Here is a 19,157-nt window from a genome sequence, read left to right as displayed (position 1 = left end):
ACCAGTCAAACAGTCCTTCACCCAAAATGACTGAAGGTTAATTTTTAAGTATGAATTCCATTCATTTTAAAGGTAGAACTTGAGAATAAACAAAGTCAAACTAGTAGATTAGTCTGGATTCTTTACATCTAGACACTGTTGGTCAAAATTCACCATTATTCCAGCATAAGATTGAGCTGAACACTTGCTAATTCCAGATTCGGAGATGCAATAACTTACAGTAGTTCTAGAAAATTAGACAGCACTTGTATGTTAAATATTTTATTCAATCTTTCAGTGGATTTATTCATGATCAAATGATTTAGGTTTGTACTCTACACTTGAGGCTGAATTTCTTCAATGAGTAAACTGTGAATGAGATGTTGGGTTTTCCTCAAAGATGAAGTGGATCTGAATTGCCATGCAAACTATAACACTCGAACCTAGTGACTGAAGCACTGGAGAGATGAATACGATTGATTTTCATGCATGATTTTCATTCATTTTAATGGTAGATTTTAACAATAGATAACAAAATGGGATGCTCACAAATACACTGCCTGAGAGGAGATATGATCCATTTCTTCCAAGTTTGAAGAGACAAGGATAAGAGATTTCATACTGGATTTGTGTACTAATAAATGTTTATTTGTACATTATCTCTTTTCTCTCCAGTAGCCCACCTGCCTGGTCAGAGAGTGCCCAGAAAGGTGTGCCACCAGTAACGGGGACTAGCAGATCAACAGAAAGCTACCTTGGTTCCTCAGAGTTTGGTGTTAACTTGGGAAGTCCACCACAGGAGGCCTCTATCGTGTCACAGTTTTCTTCTCCGGGATCACAAGTTGTCTCTCCAAACAACCACTCTATTCACATGAGTAATCCTGAGAGCCTCACTTCAAACCTACAACAAGATAGTGCTGGAGGAACCCCTACGTTGCATCATTTGGCTGCAGATTCCAGTAACCAGGGTTACCAGCACTACAGTGTCAGCAGTGGACATCAGTATGATGGAGAACAAGCCACACTATCTAGTCTTTCTATCAGATCAAACAACACCACTTCAAACATGAACTCCTCGGCGACTGGTTTCCTGGGTAATGGTAGTCTGCAAGAGGGAGTACTTACAGCAGTTAGTGGGCAGGCACAAAGCAATGCAACACTAATGAATGATGCTTTGAGTCTGAATGTGCACCCTCCACTGCCAGAGAAGAAAAGGATTTCTGAGGGGGATCATTCATTTACCTCCATCTCACCAGCTTCAAGTGGCTTTTCAAGTCCTCACAGTGGAAGTACAATCAGCATTCCATTCCCCAGTGTCCTTCCTGACTTTTCTAAAGTCGTAAATACTTCTGTTGTACGAGGTAAATGCTGTGATTTTTGTTTCCAATATTTAATCATTTAAAAGATTTTATATCCAATCACGTTTACAGAAAATGAATGATGCTTTTATTTAAATACTTGACCTTTGTCATCCAATTGTGTTTACAGCGATTTAATGTTCCTTCTTATATAAATTAGTTTCACCTGTGGCTACCACCTTTCCCTTGGCAGGCTTATAAAGGATAGCTATTGGAAAGCCACATGCTGAGCACACAGCCCACCCACAGCCAGAAAGCCACCTCCTGTGGAGGCAGCAGCTCCACCTTGTTTACATTACACAATTGCTGCTGAAATCGAGGCTGTCATCAACAACACTATTGTAATTTAACGGGCATTGAGCAACCTGATTTCAATTGCTTCCCTTTTTTGTTTCCCCTGATATATTTAGTTGACAGCAACTAAGTATGGATGAAATCCCAAACGGGGACAAATATTTTCAATCTGTGCTGTGCTTTCCTAATCAGGTGTGCTAAGGTGTAACACTCACTGTAGGTCCTTGAAGGACACTTTGAAGTACTGCACAGTTTAGGAGTGGTTTAGGATTTGTAGGATTACCAATGGCCTTGAAGTTTGAGACAGCATTTAACATTAAAGTACAGTAACATTACCACAGAGTTTGTAGATATTTGCTAACTCTTATAAGAATTCATTTTCATAATCTGCAGAATTACAGTTAAAGTAGTTGCAACTCTGAGATGGTAGGTTTGTGTGAATAATGCAAGCCTTGTGATTGCTTTCTGCTAGTTCAGGATTAGACTCCACTTCACTGAGGATGGTTCTTGATAAATTTTTAAAACATTTTTATATTGTCTGCAGGAAGCAAGTGTTTCCAATCACTGCAAATTACAAGAGTTTTTACTCTAGAATTTCACCCTCTGCATGAGGAATTCCAGGGACTAAAAGGAAAAAGAGAAATAGACCTGGCCTTTCATCCCAAAGTAGGGGTTCCATTCTATGGAGTGCGCATTGAGCCAAAATGTTCTTTTTGGTGGCTCCCAGCAATCACAATTTATACCAAAAAAAAGCCCTCTTGAGTGTCTAAAAGTAAAACAGAAAAGGCTGACAAATGCAGAGCAGGCCAGTCAGAATTGGTAAAAAGATGGACAAGTTCTTGTTTCTGGTGGAGACTAAATCCTTCATTGGAACTGTTTGAAAATCTAAGCTTGAGTTTTTGACAGTTAACCTAAAATGACCAATTCTAAACCTTTCACGTTGCCTTTGTTCATCATTCAAAATTGGAATGCAGCTTTTTAAATATCTATTGCATGGCTATTTTGAAGGCCAGGAAGGTAATTTAATTCCCCAAAACATTAGCTGAACCAAAGGAGAACCTCAGTGAAATACGGAAAGCTATGTGATTGTTGTTAAATTTGGACCATAAGGGTTACTCAGGGCTGATGCTGCATCTGGTTTAACCTAAAGAGCTAAAACTTTGAAACATGGCAAGGTGCTCTGTGCTGCCTGACACAAGATTGAAGCACCACTCCAGTGTAAAATAAACAGCTGTTCTATTACTGTAACTTGCAGCACTGAAAGCTACATCACAACATGAAATGTGAGCCTAATTTGTTTCTGGTGTTGAGTTCTGTCCCTATCAGTGTTGCTGCGATATTGGTGCTAGTAATACTTCATTGTCAGCTTGACCTCTATATTATTTTTCTCCATTTCTCCCTCCTCCTCTTCAGAAACCATGAAGTCCTTGTTGGGATATAGTTTCAGGGATCCCTGGAACCCTCTTATTTCATCCATATGGTTGTCATTTGTGTGTGAGCCCTAACTTTGAGCATTTGGAGAATCTTCAGTCTAGTCCTTTCCTGGCCAAAAATCCAAATATACTTTCAAAGGGCAATGATCAAAAGAGAAAACAGTGGTTAGGTTCTCTGTCCTTAATTCAATGGGAATGAGGCTAATTCTCAAAGCCCTGTTAATGTCCTGGTTGAGATCGCCAATGCAGCATAAAAACAATGGTTGTATGTGGGCTCTCCTGGTTTGCAAAGCTCAGCAACTCATAGGTGAACAAAAGTTCATATTTTATAATAATGTTTAAAACCCTGTTCACAATATCAACCTTAAATGTTTCCTGTTACTTTTTAGATGATCTTTTGATAGTTATGAAGTCCAGGGTAAGAAAGATCTATGCGTGTTGGTGGTATATTAGCGATTATTTGTTAAAGTTGAATAAGGTTAAAGAATTATGAAAATAATTTTGTGTTTTTATTGCTTTAATACTGATATGACATGATTTTGTGATTAATAATTGATAATGCTGGAAATACAGAATTTTTACAGTGCAGAAGAAGGCCATTTGGTCCATAGAGTCTATACTGGCTCTCTGAAAGAGCATTCTCCCTAGTCCTACTCCCCTGCCTTATCCCTGCATATTCACTCTTTTCAGATAGCAATCCAATTCCCTTTTGAATACCCCAATAGAACCTGCCTCCACTACCCTCTCAGGATGTATGTTCCAGAATCCAACTACCCTCTGAGTGAAAATATTTTTCCTCACGTCACATTTATTCCTTTTGGCAGTTATTTTGAATCTGTGCCCTCTAGTTCTTGATGTTCTCTTGAGGGGGAATAGTTTCTCACTCTTTGCCCTGTCCATATCTCTCAGGACCTTGAATGCCTCTATCAAGTCTCCTTTCAGCCTCCTTTTCTCCAAGGAAAACAGTCCTAACCTCTCCAATCTACCCTCATAGCTACAGTTCTTTATCCCTGGAATCATTCTTGTGAGTCTCCTCTGTACTCTCTCCTATGCCCTCACATCCTTCCTCACGTATGGTGCCCAGAACTGGATGCAATACTCCAAATGAGGCCTAACTAGTGTATTATACAAGTTCAACACCACCTTCCTACTCTGATACTCAATGCCCCTATTCTTAAAGCCTAAAATACTATACGCTTTATTAACTGCTTTCTCAATATTCCCTGCCATCTTCAATGACCTATGTACATATACACCAAGGCCCGTGTACATATACATTGTTCCTGCACCTCCTCTAGAGTTTCTCCCTTTATTTTGTACTGTCTCTCCATACTATTCCTGCCCAAATGAATCACCTCACACTTCTCAGCAATGAAATTTCATCTGCCACTTGTCGGCCCAATCAACATGTCTATGTCCTTTTGAAGTTCATCACTGTTGACAGCATTTCTAACCTTTGTATCATCTGAAAATTTTGAAATCATGCTTTAAACACTACAGTCTAGGTCATTGATATATGCCAGGAAGACCAACACTGACTCCTGAGGAACTCCACTACAGGCATTCCTCCAATCTGAAAGACACCCATTTATCACTTATCTCTATTTCCTGTCACTCAGCCAATTTTTTATCCAAGTGCCTACTTTCTCTTTTATTCCATGAGCTAGAACTTTGCTCTCAAGTCTTGTGTGGCATTGTATCCAATGCCTTTTGTAGGTCAATATACATCACATCAACAGCGTTGCTCTTATCAACCTTCTCTGTTACCTCCTAAAAAAAAACTCCAGCAAGTTAGTTAAACATGATTGTCTTTTAATGAGTCCATGCTGGCTTTCCTTAATTATCCTGCACTTGTCTAAGTGACCATTGATTTTGGCCCGAACTATAGTTTCCAGAGGTTTTCCTACCACAAGTCAAACTGACTGGTCTGTAGTTGCTGGCTTTTTGAACATGGGTGTAACATTCACAATCCTCCAGTCCTTTGGCATCACCCTTGTATCTGAAGAAGACTAGAAGATTATCACTAGTGCCTCTGCAATTTCCACTCTCATTTCCCTCAGTACCCTTGGGTGCATCTCATCCAGACCTGGTACCTTATCTATTTTAAGTAAAGATAGTCTTTCTAACACCATCTCCTTCTCAATTGTAAATTCTTTGAGTATACCAGTTACCTCCTCTCTCACCTTGGCCTGGGTGGCATCTTCTTTCTTTGTAAAGACAGGCGCAAAGTAATCATTTAAAAGCTCCCACTGTTTCTCCTGTCTCCACCTGCAAGCTCACTTGACTCAGATGCATTTTCATCCCATCAAAGTTGGCTTTCCCCCCAATTAAATATCCCTGCTCCGGGTTTTTCCTTGTCCTTTTCCATGGCCAACCTGAATACTCAACCAATCCAACGGCATCTGTGGAGAGAGAAACGGGGGCGATCTTATGAAGAGCAGGAGACCTGCTGTGCATGTGACTTAATTAGCTGGGATGCAAAATTTCAATTTTGTGACAGAGAGTGGAGATGCAGAGATAAAGCCAGTGGCGTGTTTGCAACATGCCAAGCATTAAACCAGCCTGTGGTGGGTTCATACCTGGAATACATTTGCACACCATGAATACTCATTAACGTGAAACAGTTTTTAATAAAGTTCTACTCTTAGGATAAAGTTAATGGCCCATGAGAATCTCGTGGCACCGGTTCATGATCTTTTAAAGGTGGTGTGCACCAGTTGGCTTTGTGCAGTTGTGTGTAAGGTCAGCGATTTTTCTTGCTTAACTCTATGGCACAAAGGAGGAGAGCAGGAGAATGGCAGCTTGCATGGAGGCTTGGGACCAGCAAGAGTGAGTCAGTGGTGTGGTGGGGGCATTTTGGAGTTGGGACAGTGGCATGAAGAAGTGAAAGAGGAATCCAAAGGAGGATATAGGATGAAGTCGGGGGCAGTGGGAGTGAGGTGGGAAGTGCCTGGTGTCTCGATGTGGTGAAGGGAGGGGTAGTTGGGAAAGCCAGTCAAGGTAAGAAAATGAAGGGCCTAAAGGTTGGTGTCAGGACTGTCTAAATGTGTGTCCATCTCAGGGTGTTGGCTGGCAAAGTCCTTACAGGACTATGAGCTCGCCTACAATATTTCACTTATCCCTGCTGAGGAGATCTCAGACTTAGTCCTTTGCAATGCACAGAAGGGAGGACCAGCTGAGCCTGCAAGTTCAGCCATGTCCCACAGAGTGGTGAATACAACACTGGACACTAACATGAACATTCAATAAAGAGTGAACAAAAAAAAACACAACATTGTTTCTTCCACAATAAAGGAAATGTCCCTAATTCCCCTGTAACCATCAAAGCATGCCAACCATGAGGCATGCCAGTACATTTAGTTCTCTGACTAAGCTAGCCTCAACAAATAACAATTATGCACATATGAATAAAGTGTGAAACCAATTTAATATGAAGTATTTACAAGTGAAATTTAAGTTTGAAAATACACCCCTGCCATCTTTAACACCTTTGTGCTCTCAATAAGCCTTATATTAATTGCAATGGACTTGGGCAGGAGTTTGGTTGTGATGCTAAGCCTCCTTGATTGGCCAGGAGGCTCTTTTGGAGCCCACCCCACAGCTGCAGCATTGTCAACTGATGATAGGTTTAACCAATAAAAGGCTTTCCCCAGATGCGGAATGGTACACGTTTGATGTGTATGCTGCCGGCACTGAGAATTTTAATTGTAATTTCGAGGGAAATGGCAAAAAGAGAGTTATGGAAGTGGCGCACAGATCCAGTTATAACATCAGTGATGGCACATTATTTTCAAAAGCATGGCCAACGTTTCAGATCAATGACTTTCATCATTTCACCTTTCATGATTTTGGGAATTGTCTTACAAAATGGATCCATATAATCTGATTGTTTTGACTACCATATTGTGTGTTCAATTTTGCAAGCATAGAGTCAAAGCCTAAATTCAAAATTATACATCTTCTGGTACTGATTTATTTTTTTCCTTTCTAGTTCCAGATACTGCTTTCTCATCTGACAAACATGTCACTGTAAAATTCGTGCAAGACACATCCAAATTTTGGTATAAGCCAGAGATATCACGTGAACAAGGTGAGGCAGAGACACATTGTGTTTCAATCAATTCTGAATATGCGAAAGATTTTTTATGTTATTGTGAACTGCCCCATAGGAAGTGTTCCAGTAAAAGTTGGACCATGAAGAGACTGGAGCAAGTAGCATTTCAAGTGACCTAACTGCAGTTGTCCATTAGTTCCAGTGTTTGAATTGATGTAAATCATATTAAAGAACTTGTATAATACAGTGTTGGTTCCCAATGACAAATTTATTACACAAAAGATTCCTAACCATGTTGGATTGCTGGAAGGGTGATTAATGGCAAAACTTTTGCTCAGTTCTAATCCTTTTCCAATCATTAGCAAATTAAAAATAGTTAACACACAAGTTGTGTTCTCATATCGGGTCATGGCCACCGTGACAAAAGATTTGCAAGTGATGCCTGCTCATTGGTTGGATGTATGCTCAGTGCTCCTTCTTTTAGAATACTGGACATCATGATGAGCCCCACAGATATCATTTGTTGCCGGAGAAATATTTTTAATTGATCGCCAACAACTTAAATTTTCAGTGTATTCAGTACAATCATCTTTTCCTCTAATTCTGTATGAGGTAATCTTATACGTAGTGTGCATCTGCCACAATAATGATGTCACTGGGAATGTGTCAGAGGAATTAAGGAAAAAGAAAAACAGTAATTTCATGTTGATTTCTCCTAACCACAATCTGAAAAATTCTAAGTCCTTTTGGACTGGAAACTTGCCTCGCCAACAGCTGGTAATCTTAAATTGACCTCAGGATCTGTCCACTTACTAAGAAGTGTATGGCTTTAAGAGTATAGTTAAAGTTAAATGCAACTCGGGATCATCAGCAGAATAATAAATAGTGTATTGCGTATTAATGCTGTGCGAATCATATAATGCTCAGTTATAAAGCAGGAAATCATTTCTCTTCTAATGGCAGCAGGAAATCTGCTAGTATGTGTGTTTATTTGGATAATCTTTAGAGATAATTTTTTTTTGTGTAACTCCTTTTTAATGAAGTTGCAATGTTAAACATTCTGTTACCAGCAGAAGATGGAACATGTTGCAAAGACATTTGAAAAATGCATAATGACGATGATCTCTGAGAGATTTGAAAACTTGAATTACTTGGGCTGTGTAACTCTCACCTTTATTTCAAACTCTATCCACCTTTCAGACTCCTTTTCTAAAAGTAAATATTTTATGGTCTGTAAAAACACTTCCAAATTCAGCTTCAGAAAATTATGGCATAGACACTTGGGGCCTGAAAATCTCTAGTCATTCTGATGCACTCCTGCCATAATAGCCTGGTTTTGAGGGAGAGGCTGGGGCATTGAGACTTGCAAATGGTGAGCTAACATGCTTGTGGCCTGGGATACGTCAAGGAGATTAATGGCAGCCAGTGGAAGCAAACATATTGACGGTAGCATGAGGGCCTCTCCTCCTCTCCTCCTTCCACACGTGCAGCACTGAGTGCTGCCGCTTCATTCCACACTGGGCGGGCCAATCCAATCGCAGGCAGCAGTCGGCTTCCCAACTGCCCCCACCGAGCACCCCCACTAAGGGCAAAATTCTGCCCTATACGTTAATACTGAACTCATTTCCTCCATAATTTCCATTAACCTACACTGACACTTGTGGAGCACGCGCGGGAAAGAGCTTCAGTCTCCCTGATGCACGTAGCTGCCTCAGAGAGATGAAGCGCTGATTTAAAAAACTAATGAAAAATGTAAAAATATCATTAAACATGTCCCCTCATGTGACTCTGTGACATGAGCAGGGATATGTTTTTAATTCAAGTGTAAAATTTTTATTTTATTTTTGTTTGCTTTAGATAACCTCATCCTGCCTGTGGTGAGGTTTGCAAAAAAAATGCAAAGGCTGCTTGGGTTTTTCACCTGCCTGTCAACCGTTAGGTAGAATGGGCAGTGAAAACTTCAGCACAATTGTTAATTTAATGGCCTTAATAGGCCTTTTAATTGTCGACGGGTGTACTGCTGGCTCCGGTGCGCGCCCGCCGACCTAAGTACCGCAAGACTGCGCATTGACGTCGGCATGCTCGGCCGACATCAGCAGGCTTTATTTCATGCCCAGGCGTGTCGGGTGCATGCCCGCACACTGATCAAAAAATCCTGGCCTTATCGTATACGTCGAATCAAGTGCAAAACAATGTGAAGACTTTTTTGTGTGATGCAAAATATTCCTACCAGATTTCTTCTGTACAATCTTGGGAAGCAATCCACAGCCTGAGAGACTTCCCTAAGTTTAATTATTAATGAGAACCGATTCTACCTGCAGCCATTGCATTACTAAAGGACAAGGAGCCAGGGTCATTCATTGTTCGGGACAGCCACTCTTTCCGAGGTGCCTATGGATTGGCAATGAAAGTTGCTACACCTCCAGCTTCTGTGCTTCAGCAAAGCAAGAAAGGTATTTCATGTTTCAAAATGGCTTCCACACAGACTGTGCCTTTTCTCTATATTTTGTCTACAGCTTGGAAGTTGTAAAGTGCCTTTAATGTTGCAAAATGCCTAAGGTGCTGCACAGTTATATTAGAGCATCAGTGTCAAGACATGAAGAGGGTGATTAGGAAATGGGTCAAAAAGAAAGTCGGAAAGAAAGAGATGGAATGGCAAGGGAGAAAGTTCTGTAGAACAAGAATGGTGTCATTGAAGAACTTAATATGAATGGTGGGGTGAAGAGAGGATGGTACCGAATAGAAGGCTAGAACCACAGCGATGGACACTTGAGAGGGGTTGAGGACTTGTAGAGATAAGTAATAAGTGGATTTTAAAAACAAGAATGAGAATTTAATATATTGTGTTGAGTCTGCTGAATGGATTTGATAGAGAAATTAGATTTACCATAGAGAAAAACTCAAACAGCCAAGTTTTTGACAGATTGGAGTTGATGAAGAGAAGAGGATGGGAGGCAGTAAGGGAGCATTGGTCGGGTAGAAGTGGGGAACTCTGGAAAGCTTGAAGGGAGTAATCTTGATAAGGAACAGAATGTGGGATTTAAAGATTAGCTCAGAATTAAATCTTACAATAAAACAAAAACTGTTTGGCTCAGCTTGAGAGAATGGCTGGGTACGGTGGGGTTGGTATTTCAATCAGCATCAAGAATACTAAGTCTGTAGCAGGGCCAAAGTCTTCTGAAGAGTGAGCCTCATGTGTGGCTTATCTGTGACTTGATGTCAAAGAAGCATCCTGGTAGATTAGAACATTCAAGTGGTCAATGAAAATGGTGACAGGGAAGAGTTAGGTATTGGCATACATCTGGCAGCTAAGCCCATGCCCTTGGAAGATGCCATCAAGGTGCGGTATTTAGAACAAGAATAAAATCAAGGATAGACCCTTAGGGGACTCCAGAAGTGACATTGTGTGGAAGGAAAAGAGCAGAAATTGCTGAAAATGGGATGGCTGCATTTGGATTGATAGCAATGGAACAATGCAAAGACCATCCTATAGAGATGGACAGTGGATAGGAGACAATGAAAGAGGATGGTGTGCAACAGTTAGTTAGAAGAGGACAAAGATGAGTAAGGCACTAGTTACAGTGGGCATCATTCAAGGCTTTAGCAAGGTCAGTTTGGTGCTGGGTGTAGTGGGAGTTCAGACAAGGTCAAAAGGGAAAAGCATGGAGAATGGTGATAAGATCCATGATAGCTGTTTGAAATCCGTTCAGTAATTAGTCCGTTGTGGTGACAAAACCCTTAAGTGTCTTTGGGCTGATGAAAAGAGCTGTAGTTTCTTTCGTCATAACAAAAGGGTCTCAAAAATCTTAGTGAACTCTACCTGCACATTCTCTGTGGCCAAGCATTCCTCCCAAAGTAGGGAATCAGAAACTGGACGCATAATTCCAACTGTGGCCTAATCAATGATTTTTCAGGTTTGCAATTACTTCTTTGCTTTTGTACCTTTACTTATAAAACCTAGGATCGCCATGCTTTTTTTTTTAACAGCCTGCCCTTCCACTTTTAAAGATTGATGTACCCTGATCCCCTAAATCTCTCTGCTCTTTTAAAGAGTAGTTTTAAAAGAATTAATGTCTATGTTGTTTTCCTTAATTATTCCTCTCAAAATGCATCACTTTGCATTTTTCCACTTTAGAATTTAATTTGACATCTATCGGCACAATCTACTAATCAGTGTGTATGGATATAAAACCGATGTGTGTGTGTGTGCGTGTCCTGATATACATTAATAACCTAGACCTTGGTGTACAGGTCATAATTTCAAAATTTGTGAATGGGATGAAATTTGGAAGCATTGTAAACTGTGATTAGGATAGCGTAGAATCTCAAAAGGATATAGACAAGTTGGTGGAATGGGCAAACAGGTGACAGATGAAGGTCAATGCAGAGAAGTGTGAAGTGGTTCATTTTGGTAGGAAGAACATGGTGAGACAATATAAAATAAAGGGTACAATTCTAAAGGGAGCAGGGGCACCTGGCATATATGTGCATAAGTCATTGAAGGTGGCAGGACAGGTTGAGAGCATGGTTAATAAAATATACAGTATCCTAAGCTTTATTAATAGGGGCATAGAGTACAAGAGCAAGGAGGTTATGTTTAATTTGTATAAAACCCTGGTTCGGCCTCAACTTAAAGTATTGCATCCAGTACTGGGTGCCACACTTTAGGAAGGATGTGAAGGCCTTAAAGAGAGTGCAGAAAAGATTCACAAGAATAGTTCCAACAATGAGGAACTCCATTTATGTAGATAGATTGGAGAATTTGGGACTGTTTGCCTTGAAGAAGAAAAGGATGAGAGGAAATTTGATAGAAGTATACAAAATCATGAATATACAAAATACAGAGTAGATAGGGTGAAACTGTTCCTGTTGGTGGAAGGATCAAGAACAAGAGGCCACAGAATTAAGTTAATTGGAAAAAAAAAGCAATGGAGACATGAGGGGAAACATTTTCACGCAGCAAGTGGTTAAGATCGGGAATGCACTGTGGTGGAGGCAGGTTCAGTCGAGGAATTCAAGAGGGAATTGGGTTATTAACTGAAAAGGAAGAATGTGCAAGTTTATGGGGAGAAGGGCACTAGCTGAATTGCTTATTCGGAGAGCCGCAATAGACATGGTAGGTCGAATGACCTCCATCTGTGCTGTAACAATTCTGTGATTCTGTGAGGTGTAATCCTCTTCCTTTATTTGGCAGCAGTGGGAGACTTATCGAATGAGCTGGTCAGACATTTCCTGATTGAATGTACCCAGAAAGGAGTCCGATTAAAGGGTTGCCCCAACGAACCATACTTTGGTATGCTTTTATGTTTAGTCTTTAGAAGTAAAGTATATATAGCTAAGATGATCCAGATGTTTTGAAACTGAATTTGTTTCTATGCATCTAATAAGCATTACTGTTTCTAATCAGGGAGTCTGACTGCATTGGTTTATCAACATTCCATCACACCACTGGCATTGCCTTGCAAGTTACTCATCCCTGACAGAGGTAAATATATAAGTTGGCAGAAGAACACGGTTGAAAAACTGCACTAATGATACTCTCAAATGAATACAATTGTAATTATATTTAAAAAGTATTTGTTTTCAAAATATACATGACATGAAATATGTCAGCTAATCTTTTACTTTTGTTGTAAAATAAATCTTTATCACTCTGGAAGTGTTACTTAAGATGTTAGCCTATGTTTTCCATTGTTAGCATGGTTTAGACCTGAATGGCAATTGGTAAGCTTCAGACAGACCCAAATGGAGGTATGGATCTGGACATATGCAGGGAGTACACACATGGTAGGAGTGAAAACTGCATATTTGTGAAACATAAAGGGAAAGGACAATTTAAATGGAAATATCTTAATAGTGATCAAAAGTGCTAAACAGCTCAAGACAGAAGGTGTCTGAGCCTTTTGGTAGACTTGGCCTAGAGTAAAATTGTCAGAGGCTAAAAAATTAAATCCAAGGTGAAAGCACTGGCAAGTGATAGCAGCCCTTGAATTGTTTTAATGACTGCTGAAGTAAAGGTGTGGGGATTGATTAGCTGTTGGCTGGATAACTAGAGTGTGGTGTAGAATAATGCCAACTGGTTCAATCCTCGTACCAGCTGTGAAAACCTTGCCCCACGCTTGATGCGGTGTGGTGCCCCTCAAGCAATATTGTCTCTCTCTAATGGTCCTTTGTGGACTATGGCTAATCACCTACCTGAAGTGAAGTTGGTGATTCATGAGGGGTAGTAAAGAGGTTGGTCCTTAATGGTACCATAGACTGCCCATAGTTGTCACTGAAAATGCCAACCCTGTGATGCATGATAGCTGCAGGTTACCTTGTAATGGGTACATAGCTCTGTATCTGGCATTCCACCAGCCTGCACCTTCTGAAGACATTTCCCCATGATCATTTTCAGGTGGGTGTGCCAGGGTCTACAGGTATAGTTAGTGGCATCTTGATGGCACAGATAATCAGGTGTATGTTCCTCCATTCAATGCATATACACAAGTGGACAATTCCATGCAGTCATCTACATTATAACTTATAGCAACAACTTAGGCTTTATGTTGTATTGAGTAACAGTTTAAGAGCCAACTTGTGGAGAGTTTTAAAAAATACTACCTTTACTAATTGGGTCACTTTCTCCAGCTACACACCAAAAATTCCTTCTTTGGCTTTTCTCAGCTTTGTACACGTGTATCATATACAAGTCTTGAACCTTTGTTGTGCTATTAATTCAAATTTATCAAGTTTTGATTCCAGGGCTATAAAACACACATGGAAAAGATTCTCAAACCCTAGAAAGTATTTACAGTTATAAATGTACAAATTTATGTTTGAGTTAATACTCCCTTATCTTGCATTGATTCAAAGCACATTTTGCAAATATTAAACTCAAGTTGCACTTTAATAATTAATTAACTCATTATATAATGATATAAAAGGATATTACTTGTCACAGCAAATTGCTATGCCTGTATGGCTGCAGCAAGTCCAAATCAAAACTGGGTTTGTGTCATCTCCTTTGTACTGTGTTTTAGTGCTATAATATCCAAAGGACGTGACCATTGCTGGTGATGCTCAAAGTTATAATTTATTTTTAGTAATTTCTAAATTCAATGTTTCAGTGTCTGTCTTGTGGTGATGAAATGGTAATGATGTGGTGTCTGTGCTTTCCAGTAGCCTGATTATTTACTCCTAGCTGCATGTGACTAATTCCTCTGATTGGCTCTTTTAGTATTTTTTTTGTTCATGGGATGTGGGCATTGCAGCCTAGGCTAGCATTTATTGCCCACCCCTAATTGCCCTTGAGAAGGTGGTGGTGAACTGCCTTCTTGAACCACTGAAGTCCATGCCAAAATTACTAAAACAACACCCCATTTTGGAAGACTTCTTTTACAGTCCAAAAAAGACTTTCAGAACATTACAAAGTTATTCACCCTTTTCTTGGCTTTTACACATTTAATTTATGTTTGACTTGTTTTCTGATTATTAATTACAGTTGTTTCTCCAAAATGCTGATCTCATGAATCTGTGGGTCTTTCTCTGGGATTATAATTTATTTTAAAATAAGCCTCAGCTAATTCATTGTTGGTGCTGAATAGCTTACACAAGTAGGAAATCAGAATTGGGCAGTTGAATGTGTTTTTACATTTTTTTAATAGATCCTTTAGAAGATGGAACAGATGCTTCTGCCCAAGCTGCTACTAACTCTGCTGCAGAACTATTAAAGCAAGGGGCAGGTAAGGATATTGTAGTGTTGCTGTAGCAAATCAGTCTCGTTGCTGACTTATTTATGGTTGTTGAATAACCTGCCATGTAAAAGCACAACTCAGCTGGTTAAGACCCTTTGCCAAATTTGTTAGATGTGGTGTACTTTAATAATATTATTAAATGCTTAATACTCTTTCTCTGTGTGTCTGCTGGTCGCTGGAAATGTGCTACAGATTGTTGCTGGTTGTACCATAGTATTCGTAAACATTAAAATACTTAGTATAAACTCATTAACATTTGTAAGGAAAGGGAAATTGGTTATTTATAAAATAGGCTGTGTGACATAAAATATTATCAGAGAAGTGTGATTTGAAAGGTTTTCCTGTATGCTTTTGTTTTCAGCATGTAATGTGTGGTATTTAAATTCTGTGGACATGGAGTCTCTGACAGGCCATCAAGCAATCCAGAAAGCAACATCAGAAACATTGATGCAAACTCCATCTCCAGCCTCCACTGTTGTACATTTTAAAGTCTCTGCCCAAGGCATTACGCTGACTGACAATCAAAGAAAGTAAGTTTATCCTGTACTTTAACTTGGACTTAGACAGGAATGGTAAAATGAAACCTTACCTAACGTTTTCCTCATTTTGTCCTAGCCTTTACCTCCAAATAATTTCTTTCTCAGTGGGAAATGATCAAATGATTATAGCCTAATTCATAGGGGATATGGACAATTAAACACTTACCATCACAATCTATCAGGGTTTTGAGACAGTAACTAAATTAGTGGATAAGAACTAACCAGTAGTATAATATACTTGGATTTTGGAATTTTTAAAATAAAATTGAGGTACATGATGTACTGGTAAAATAGATATTTAAGCTGAGAATTGGCTTGGCAATTGAATGCAGAAGATTATGATAAATGGATAAATTTTGTTTGAAGGGCGTTGAGTGGCAGAATGCTGCAGTGCCTTGTTCTGAACCCCATACTGTTTACATCAGTGACCAATATGGAGAGAATTACCATTTGGAACATTATAAAATGCAATGATACAATGAGCATAACAGAGTCTGACAGCATTCAAAAGGATGTGGGTTAACTCAATGGCTGGGTTAAACAATAATTTTAATGAAATGTACATAGCAAAGGATTGTCCATTAATAAACAAGAAAAGGAGCAAATATTTGACCGAATTTAAATAATTCAATCAATATGATGCAGCTCTGGCTCAACTATCCTTAAGAGCAAGTTTTCACTGAAAGTGGGAGCATGGTGGTTTTCTACTTTGGGTAAGCACTGCAAAATCATTTTTATTTATAATATTCACTCAGTCTACTCTTGCAGAGTATCTTAATACAAGCATTCAAAAGTGTTTCTTTTGTGCTATTGAATACATCACGTTTGTATGTTATGGAAATAGATATTTGTATGCAAGTTTTTGAAGGCCCCAAGTTGTAAGTGGCTAGAATTTTTGTCATGATCAATGATGTAGAAATGTTTCACACTTTGAAGATTTTAACAGGGTGGATACAAGTGCCTCTGTTAGTGTTCATCTTAAAAAAAACTATAAGGGGATTTTGGCTGGGAATTTCTTTGGAACTGATCCAACTTGCTGCTGGAAGCCCAGAGAAAAAGCCTAGTTACACATATAAACAAATTGCCTGCCATACTTCTGGCTAAGTTAGAGCAATGGAACAGGAGCATCTCCAAGAAAACTCCTGGATATCGTATCTCATTTTAACATATTTCTCCCATTCTTAGACAAGGTGCAGGATAGTGTCTCACAGATGCTAGATCTCTCCTCTCTTGAGGCACTTTATCACTTCTGAGTGTTGCACAATACCAACCCACTTTTTGCTTCATTCAGGCAACCCAGTTTTCAGGCTAACTTTTGGGAGGGCACTGAGAAGGAATGATTGTTTTTTTCATGTTAAATATATAATTTTGAGATAAATTAAAAGCTGTAAACTTGTTCTGGCAGGAAAACTGCAACTACAGTTTCTCATTAGTAGCTGCTTATTGAAGTGAAAGGATAGCTTGTGCACAGTAAATTGTAAAGCAGATCATTCTCTTCCCTATTAACTATCATGGAAATGTTGGGCATTATGTATAAAAAAATGGAAAGAGTCAATGTAATCTAAGTCCATCATTTGTTTTCAGATGTGAGGTTTTCTTTCTTGTTTTAATGTATATTTCTATGGGTGCTGCAAATCACCCAGCATTTTCCCAGCATGCCCAAGTAATTGTTTATTTTTGAACCAATGTAGGAAGAGGTTTGAACAAGAAAGATGTCATAGCCAAGGACATATCTGTACTTCCAAAATCCATAGCGCTCATTTTCCAATAAGTCACTGCATAAAGCCTGATTTTAACCCCTCGAGCCTGTCTGCCATTCAGTAAGAACATGACGGATCTGCGAGTTAACTCCACATACTCGCCATTGAAGCCAATTCAGCTCACCCGTTACAAATCAAGATTAAAATATTTTTCTAAATGTTTCAAAATCAATCCATTATCTATCTCTTGTGCAGTTATATTTCAGATATGCAGGATGTTAGCAGAATTTCACTGCTGCTACATAATTAACGTTGTCCTGATCACTTTTTTTTGACAATAGCTTTTTTTTTCCTTTTAATAGGCTATTCTTCAGAAGACATTATGCTGTCAACACAGTGATTTTCTGTGCCTTGGACCCACTAGAAAGGAAGTACGTTTGTGTTTGTCTTAATCTATCTTCTTGATACAATAAAGTATTTGGACTGTGCGAGAGGGGTTTGTGATTCTAATGGAGCTTTTCTTTTCTCCCCTCCCCTCAAAAGGTGGACAAAAGATAGTGCCTCAGCAAAGTAAGCATTTAAAATCTGTAGAATTTTGCAGAATAGCTTTAAGTTAACTTGCCTTTGCTTGTGTATAAAAACCACAAATAATATGTTTTTATTTTGTTAGAATCTTTGGATTTGTGGCAAGGAAACAAGGAAGTGCCACTGATAATGTCTGCCACCTGTTTGCCGAACATGACCCTGAGCAGCCTGCCAGTGCTATTGTGAACTTTGTATCAAAAGTCATGATAGGATCGCAAAAGAAGTAAATAGATTCTGCTGCCAGACCCTATTTTGAGAAGAATGACCCTCTTTTTAAAACAAACTAAGAAAAAAAAAACTGCAGGACGACAATAATTTGGAGCAATAACAGGTCATGTTTGGAAGGTTTGTATATGTTGAATGATGGTAAGAGCAGGTTTGATTTCTTTTAAAGGGGAGCAGGGATGTGAACTTTAGAGAATAACTGGTCTTTCAGACAGTCAGAAAAGATATTTCGTTTCTGTGATTATTTGTTATCATTTGGTTTTATTTGTTGAGGTGAAGGGTCAATGCTTAGTTTTATTTTTTTACTGTCTTGAGCTGGTTGAGATAAAGCAGTTTTAAAAATAGACCAATCAGGAAAAAAAACACTCATAATTTATATTTATTTGACACAATATCCTGAATAGATGGCAGCTAATCTGATGATTGTACAATACAAACACATTTAGGTAAATGTGCTCAATCACAGTTTGGCTGTCAATTTTGTGTTACTAAGCATTCTTGGAGGTGCATGCCATTCTATATTGTGTGCAACACCTTGTGTATCATTCCAGAATCACTGGCATTTTAGTACAAGTAGGATAGATATTAAGGTTTATGTAGAACTATTTTATATCACTGCAATTTTTTTTTTACAATCTACACAACTATATACAGTTGGGTATGAAATTCTTGCCAAAGACATACCATTTAACCAGCACTTTGAACTACCGTGTAAACGTGAGTTCAGTGAATGAATTCCACCCTTTCCCTTCTATTAAACCACTGTATCCTACCCATGTGTTGCTTCCAGTGTTAACTAATTGTGAAAATGCCAAAATACAAGTATGAGTTTTCACTTTGACCAATAATATGTATTATCAAAATTATCATTTTACTCATAACTGTCTGCTTTGGCTATTCTGTATTTTGTAGTATTCTTCTAAGCATTCTGTAAAAAAAAACTTGTACTCATTATGTAAATGAATTATGTTCTATAATTCTTTGTATAGTCCTTTTCCATCCTTTGAAACACAATCTATTAAAATTATAATAAATACAATAAATTTTAGTTCCTGTTTTCACTTGTTCATGATGTGAGTCACACAAAATAAAGAGATTTATTATTCAAAAGTCTATTGCAATGGTTTAGATTTGAGCTCCATACAGATCATCTCTTCATCCTTGTGCTATCAATAACTGGGGCAGAATTCTCCAGTCAGTGAGCGGAGGCAGGGCCCACTCGCCAACGCGTAAAATGACGCAAGGTGACATCAG

At 38.9% G+C, this 19,157-nt stretch overlaps 1 protein-coding gene across 8 annotated transcripts in view; it reads left to right on the top strand.

Moving 5' to 3' along the window:
* The window catches only part of LOC121276097 (tensin-3-like), a 488,964-nt gene extending 470,018 nt beyond the window's left edge, over positions 1 to 18,946 (top strand). For 6 of the 8 annotated variants that reach the window (XM_041184034.1, XM_041184038.1, XM_041184036.1 and 3 more), the window contains 10 exons: positions 655 to 1,340; positions 7,056 to 7,154; positions 9,440 to 9,571; positions 12,313 to 12,411; positions 12,526 to 12,603; positions 14,765 to 14,842; positions 15,216 to 15,384; positions 17,456 to 17,524; positions 17,637 to 17,663; positions 17,764 to 18,946. In XM_041184034.1, coding sequence (XP_041039968.1) covers positions 655 to 1,340; positions 7,056 to 7,154; positions 9,440 to 9,571; positions 12,313 to 12,411; positions 12,526 to 12,603; positions 14,765 to 14,842; positions 15,216 to 15,384; positions 17,456 to 17,524; positions 17,637 to 17,663; positions 17,764 to 17,905 — 1,579 coding nt within the window. In that variant the 3' untranslated portion in view covers positions 17,906 to 18,946. The remainder of the gene's footprint in view (positions 1 to 654; positions 1,341 to 7,055; positions 7,155 to 9,439; positions 9,572 to 12,312; positions 12,412 to 12,525; positions 12,604 to 14,764; positions 14,843 to 15,215; positions 15,385 to 17,455; positions 17,525 to 17,636; positions 17,664 to 17,763) is intronic. The other 2 variants (XM_041184035.1, XM_041184037.1) reach the window with 2 other exon arrangements.
* Positions 18,947 to 19,157: the final 211 nt, after the last annotated feature.

This window comes from Carcharodon carcharias, chromosome 3 (assembly GCF_017639515.1).
Source record: "Carcharodon carcharias isolate sCarCar2 chromosome 3, sCarCar2.pri, whole genome shotgun sequence".
Lineage (NCBI taxonomy): Eukaryota > Metazoa > Chordata > Chondrichthyes > Lamniformes > Lamnidae > Carcharodon > Carcharodon carcharias.
The sequence above is the reverse complement of the archived record's forward strand: the minus strand, read 5'-3'. Positions and strand labels throughout refer to the sequence as shown.